Source organism: Palaemon carinicauda, chromosome 15 (genome assembly GCF_036898095.1).
Source record: "Palaemon carinicauda isolate YSFRI2023 chromosome 15, ASM3689809v2, whole genome shotgun sequence".
In the NCBI taxonomy this organism is placed as follows: domain Eukaryota; kingdom Metazoa; phylum Arthropoda; class Malacostraca; order Decapoda; family Palaemonidae; genus Palaemon; species Palaemon carinicauda.
The window spans coordinates 129567532-129574887 of NC_090739.1; the positions used below are offsets into that span (position 1 = coordinate 129567532).

At 32.3% G+C, this 7356-nt stretch overlaps 1 protein-coding gene across 3 annotated transcripts in view; it reads right to left on the bottom strand.

The window, feature by feature from the left end:
* LOC137654740 (cationic amino acid transporter 4) overlaps nucleotides 1-7356 on the bottom strand; it is a 62128-nt gene that overhangs the window by 3363 nt on the left and 51409 nt on the right. For all 3 annotated transcript variants that reach the window (XM_068388653.1, XM_068388652.1, XM_068388654.1), the window contains exons 4-6: nucleotides 5420-6126; nucleotides 4850-5010; nucleotides 948-1026 (exon numbers count right to left, since the gene is read on the bottom strand). In XM_068388653.1, the coding sequence (XP_068244754.1) occupies nucleotides 948-1026; nucleotides 4850-5010; nucleotides 5420-6126 (947 nt within the window). The remainder of the gene's footprint in view (nucleotides 1-947; nucleotides 1027-4849; nucleotides 5011-5419; nucleotides 6127-7356) is intronic.

Below are 7356 nucleotides of genomic sequence, written 5' to 3' on the forward strand. Positions count from 1 at the left end.
AATAATAATAATAATAATAATAATAATAATAATAATAATGTTTATCCAAACACATCCATTAATTCTCGAGATTTGTTGAAACTCTAACAATAATAATAATAATAATAATAATAATAATAATAATAATAATAATAATAATAATGTTTATCCAAACACATCCATTAATTCTCGAGATTGGTTGAAACTCTAACAATAATAATAATAATAATAATGATAATAATAATAATAATAATAATAATAATAATAATAATAATGTTTATCCAAACACAACCACTAATTCTCGAGGTTTGTCGAAACTCTAATAATAATAATAATAATAATAATAATAATAATAATAATAATAATAATAATAATAATAATAATAATAATAACAACAACAACAATAATGTTTATCCAAACCCATCCATTAATTCTCGAGATTTGTTGAAACTAATAATAATAACAATATTAATAATAATAATAATAATAATAATAATAATAATAATAATAATAATAATGTTTATCCAAACACATCCATTAATTCTCGAGATTGGTTGAAACTCTAATAATAATAATAATAATAATAATAATAATAATAATAATAATAATAATAATAATAATAATAATAATGTTTATCCAAACACATCCACTAATTCTCGAGATTGGTTGAAACTCTAATAATAATAATAATAATAATAATAATAATAATAATAATAATGTTTATCCAAACACATCCACTAATTCTCGAGATTGGTTGAAACTCTAATAATAATAATAATAATAATAATAATAATAATAATAATAATAATAATAATAATAATAATGTTTATCCAAACACATCCACTAATTCTCGAGATTTGTTGAAACTCGAAGCCACAAACTCATAACTTCCATCTGACTTTATTACAACAAACCTGATACTTACCTTGAGTGTGGGCGTGGTGGGCGTGACACAACCTGATACTTACTTTGGGTGTGGGCGTAGTGGGCGTGGTTAAAGTGCCAGGTGTTGGAGCCAGTGAGTGGGTGGGACTTTTAATGTTGCATCTGTATGTAAAGGGGGATAGAAAATCAAATAATTTTGTTTCTATTTTATGAATAGATTTTATGTCATTATAAGCTATGTATATACATACATACATACATACATACATACATATATATGCATTTATATGTATATAAATATATACAGCACACACATATATATATATATATATTTATATATCGTATATAAACACACACACACACACACACATATATATATATATATATGCAGAAATATAAAAGGAACACACATATATAAATATAATTATTTATATATATATATATATATATATTTATATATATATATATATATATATGAATCCATGCATATAGGTACATTCATATATTACACACACACACACACATATATATATATATATATACATACATACATATATGTATATATATATATATATGTATATACATACATATATATATATATATATACTGTATATATATATACATATATATATATGCATATACTATATATTCATATATATATATATATATATATATAGGGATAAATAGATGGCTAGACAGCTAGATAGATAAATAGATAAATAAATAGATAAATGGATAAGCAATTTGACAGATATATGTAAAGATAACAGAGAATGAATAAACAGACAGAAATAGCAACTCCGCCCCACCCCCCCATCAATTCTTTTCTACCTTGATCAACTTTATCTTTTCTGAGCTAATAATATCTCATCACCCAGTTCTGTCCCGCTGAAACCTGATAGGACTTTCGTACAGGACTGCCAGATGCACGATGATAGCCGTCGTATCATTGGATCGATTCCAGTTTTAGGATATGGTAAATTCTTGGATTAAAAGGGAAACTTTTTATTGTTACTTTAAAGTTTTCTAAATTAATTTGATACTTTTTAGGAGAAAATAACTCAATTGAGATCTGACAGGAACTTCCACCAACCATCTCAACGTTTGCCAAATGTACGATGATTTCCTTCGATTCCAGAATTGGGTCATAATTTCTTGGAGTAAAAGGGACACTTTTTTATTGCTATTTTGAGACTCTAAGATTACTTTGATTATTCTTAGAAGAAAATAACTTATTTGGGAGGCTGTGGCTGTGTATATTTTACACAATTCTTTCAAGGTTAATGGATAGTGTCATTCCAGCAGAGGAAAAATAATCAATAAGTTTTGTGTAATCTCAACTACAGCGATGTATCTTTCTGTTCTTGACTTTTCAGTTTCATATTGTAATTAGCAATCATTATGAATTATGACATCTCATTCACAAATATTTTCTAAAGTTGAAATTCCAAAGATTTATGGACTAATTTAAAAACAGCAACAACTAAAACGGGCACTATATATATATATATATATATATATATAAAATCTTACGAAGCTGGTCTAGTGTAGAGTAAATAAAGTAGTTTATTCATGATTTTGTTTATGTTTTCATATTTACATTGAAGAGGTTAGCCAGCTCTTAAGATGAGTTCCTCTCGTGTAGATTTAAGATTTGAATGTAAATTAAATCATTCTTTCTCCCTTAATTTCATTATATTCTTTTTAGTGAGGCAAATTTGCATCGACTCGCAAGGGTGCCCTATTCGCTCGGAAAAGTTTCCTAATCGCTGATTGGTTTGGCAAGATAATTTTAACCAATCAGATAGCAGGAAACTTTTCTGAGCTCAAAGGGCACCGCTGCGAGTCTGTGCAAATGTGCCTCATTAAAAAAAATTGAGTATAGCTTCTCTTACATCATGTTGTATATAGGCAATTGAATCATACAAATTTTGGCACTAGTTTCGTGCAAATCAGATAAAAATTGACCACAATATGGAAAAATGACTTTTTTTTTTTTACCTTTTTGTGACCTTGATCTTGACCTTTTGATCCAATCGCTCCCAAATTCTAATCAAATTGTCCTTGGATCATGGTCAATCATTCCACCAAAATTTCTGAGATTCGGTCGAATAGTTTTTGAGTTAAGCAAATTACAAACAAAGAGACACATACAAACAAATAAATACACAAACAAAGGTAATGATATCACTATATAATATAGGCAATTGAATTATGCACATTTTGGCACTAGTTTCGTGAAAATCAGATAAAAATTGACCACGATATGGCAAAATTACTTTTTTTTTTACCTTTTCGTGACCTTGGCCTTGACCTTTTGACCCAATCACTCCCAAATTATAATCAAATTGTCCTTGGATAGTTTTTGAGTTATGCGAATCACAAACACACAGGCAGACATGCAAACAAATAAATACACGCCTATTTAAACATAACCTTCGCAACGAAGTTGGAAAAGGTAAAAACTACACAAAACTTAGAATATCGTAAAATACAAAAATTGCTTTTTTTTTTTTTTAAACAAGTTTCTTTAATCATTGACATTGAGTATTTATAGTATTACTTGAACACGCGTGACCTATATTCTGAAAAGCGTTTATTTTTGATGGGATTAAATTAAAGAGAGTGAGTCTAATCAATGAACTAGACTCATCCCGAGAGAACCAGTCTCTCTCTCTCTCTCTCTCTCTCTCTCTCTCTCTCTCTTGCTAGTACTATTTTGCCCATTGGTCAGAGGCGCTGAATGGGCGTAGTAACCAAAGCAGTAAAAATCTAAATGATTTTTCTATCCTAGCTTAAATAAATTGACTTTATATTCACTCTAATATATACTGCAAGGATTTACACATTCTATTAATTGCACTGTTTGATAATGTGGCCGTGGAATTCTCCATATTATTATTATTATTATTATTATTATTATTATTATTATTATAACTAAGTAAGCAGGATGTCATAAGCCCAACAGTGAAAAATAGCCAAATGAGGAAAGGAAATAAGGAAATAAACAAACTATAAGAGAAGTAATGAACTATAAAGATAATATATTTTACGAACATTAACATTGTTAAAATAAATCTCTTATATATAAACAACAAAAACTTTGAAAAAAAAAAACACGAGGAAGAGAAATAAGATAAAATAGTGTGCCTGAGTGTATCCTCAAGCAAGAGAACTCTAACCCAAGACAGTGGAAGACCATGGTACAAAGGTTATGGCACTACCCAAGACTAGAGAACAATGGTTTGATTTTGGAGTGTCCTCCTAAAAGAGCTGCTTACCATAGCTAAAGAGTCTCTTCTATCCTTACCAAGAGGAAAGTAGCCACTGAACAATCACAGTGCAGTAGTTAACCTCTTGGGTGAAGAAGAATTGTTTAGTAATGTCAGGGCTGCCAGGTGTATAAGGTCAGAGGAGAATGTGGAAAGAATAGGCCAGACTATTCGGTGCATAATGTAGACAAAAGGAAAAAAATTAGCCGTAACCAGAGAGAGGAATCCAATGTAGTCGTGTCTGGCCAGTAAAAAAGACCCCATATGCCTATACATATCCTTTTTTTTTTTTTTTTTTTTTTTTTTTTTTTCATGAGAACAGACTATTTCCTTTAAGTTATCAGCCATGTTGACCTTCTCTTCTATGGAAGAAATCACAAGTGTCATTAACTTACTCTATATATACCAAAGAAATCATGATCGACCTTTTCATGTGATAAATAATATTTTTTTTTTTTCAGCTGTTACTGAGCCGAGAATCGAGGCCTTGGACTTATAGCATCCTGCTTTTCCAACCAGTGTTTTACGTTAGCTAATAATAATAATAATAATAATAATAATAATAATAATAATAATAATAATAATAATAATAACACTTTATGACCTAAACCTGCTATCATACCAAAAAATACCCTTCCCTAGACGAACAGAGTCAAATCTACATCTAGGCCTACTCCAATCTCTCCTTACCTAAATGTAGATCTTGTCCTTACCTAGACCCAGGCTGGTATCGTAAGATAATGACCGAAGCGCTGACGATGGTATAGGCCATGAGGGTCCCGATGCTCATGAATTCGACTAATTTCTCGATGTCGAACACCAGAGCGATGAGCGCCGAGAAGAAGCCGCACAAGATGAGAGTGATGACGGGAACCTGCAGTGAGAATGGGTGATGATGTTACAGAGCTGTGGTAGCGTTGTGCGCTAAATTCAAATGCATCTCTCGACAGCAAGTTCAAGCCTACTCGACGCTTGAAGGTTAGATATATTTTAATTGTTATATTTGCATTCACTTAGAATATATATATATATATATATATATGTGTGTATATATATATATGTATATATATACATGTATAAATACAATTATGTATTTACATACACTATATATATATATATATATATATTGGATACATGGAAGGATATATAATTTTTCAGTAATTGAAAAAGTATTAGTGTAAACACGTAAAAAGAATAAACAGTATTTCATCTTCTTCTTCTTCTTCTTCTGAGAGAGAGAGAGAGAGAGAGAGAGAGAGAGAGAGAGAGAGAGAGACTCTCACCTTTGTCTTTTCCGAGACTCGAGCCAACCAAGAGAAAAGCAATCCGTCGACGGCCATAGCGTAGACGCACCTCGGAAGGCTGAAGAGAGACCCGAAGAGGGTGGTGGTCATTCCGCAAAGGGCGCCCACGCTCACAACGTACTTGGCCCACGTCGCCCCGTGGGCGGCGAAGGCATCTGGAATGGCAGCGGCCGGGTTGAGGGTGTAGTAAGGCACCATGAGTGTCAGCGTGCCTCCGATCAAGATGTAGCCGACGGTCACGATCGACATCGACACCAGAGTCGCCCTCGGGATGGACTTCGTCGGGTTCTTGGCTTCCTCGCCCGCCGTGGCGATGCTGTCGAAGCCGACGAAGGCGTAGAAGCAGGTGGCCGCTCCGGCGATGATGCCGGAGGCGCCGAAGGGCGCGAACCCGCCCTCCAGGTTCCAGTTGCCGAAGTCGGCGAAGGTGAGGCCCACGACGATGACGAAGAGCATCACGCACAGGTTGATGAGGGTGAAGATGGAGTTGAAGTAGGCCGAGCCCTTCACGCCCAGGGTGAGGAACCCGCAGTAGATCAGGGTGACGGCGAAGGCCAGGAAATCCGGATAATCGGATAAATATCCGGAGTGCAGCGTCCCTATGGTGGCTTTGGTGGCGTTGCTGATCGTGCCATTGAAGAGGGAGTCGACGTATCCGGACCATGCTCGGGCTACTGACGCGGCACCTGGAGGAGCAAATGAACCAGTTATAAAATAAGAGAATATTCTGGTATATAATAGAATGTTAAATTAAATCAATAAAATGAATAATCACTTAGAAAAGGGTGAATATTCTGCCATTGTTTTCTAGTCTTGGGTAGTGCCATAGCCTCTGTACCATGGTCTTGTGTTCACTTATGGGTTAGAGTTCTCTTGCTTGAGGGTACACTCGGGCACACTATTCTATATTATTTCTCTTCCTCTTGTTTTGTTTAAGTTTTTACAGTTTATATAGAAAATATTTATTTTATTTTTTTTACTGATCTTGAAATATCTTATTTTTCCTCGTTTCCTTTCCTCACTGGGCTATTTTTCCTGTTGGGGCCTCTGGGATTATAGCATCCTGCTTTTCCAAATAGGATTGTAGCTTAGCTAATAATAATAATAATGATAATAATAATAATAATAATAATAATAATAATGTTAAATTAGATTAATAAACTAAATAAAAAGTTAGTTAAATTATAATAGATATAATGAATAAATGAAACATTTAATTCATGATAAAGTATACAAATTTCTATAATAAAACATTAGCTATCGTCTGAATGCACATAATTTATGCATGTATATATATATATATATATATATATATATATATGTATATATCTATATATATATATGTATATATCTATAAATATATATATATGTATATATATACATATATATATATATATATATATACACATATATATATATATATATATACATATATATATATATACTGTATATATCATCCTACGCCTATTGACGCAAAAGGCCTCGGTTAGATTTCACCAATCCTCTCTAACTTGAGATTTTAATTCAATACTTCTCCATTTACCATCTACTTCGCTCTTCATAGTCCTCAGCTATGTAGACCTGGGTCTTCCAACCCTTCTCTATATACACACACACATATATGTGTGTGTATATATATATATATATATATACACACACACACAAAAAGTATAATTAGACAATATAAAACAATGTATTTCTATCTTCCAGGTTATAACGCAAAAACACTCTACGGGTAACAGCCGCCACTTTCAAGCTTGTATAATATTATCGTCCCTAATATTAGAAACAGCCTCGATCCTCTCTTTTATTCCCGTCATATTTAACTATATGGGTACAATAGCATGTATACTATAATTATATGCATAATAACATGCATATCAAGTAGATGAACTGTAATTACACGGTAGATAATG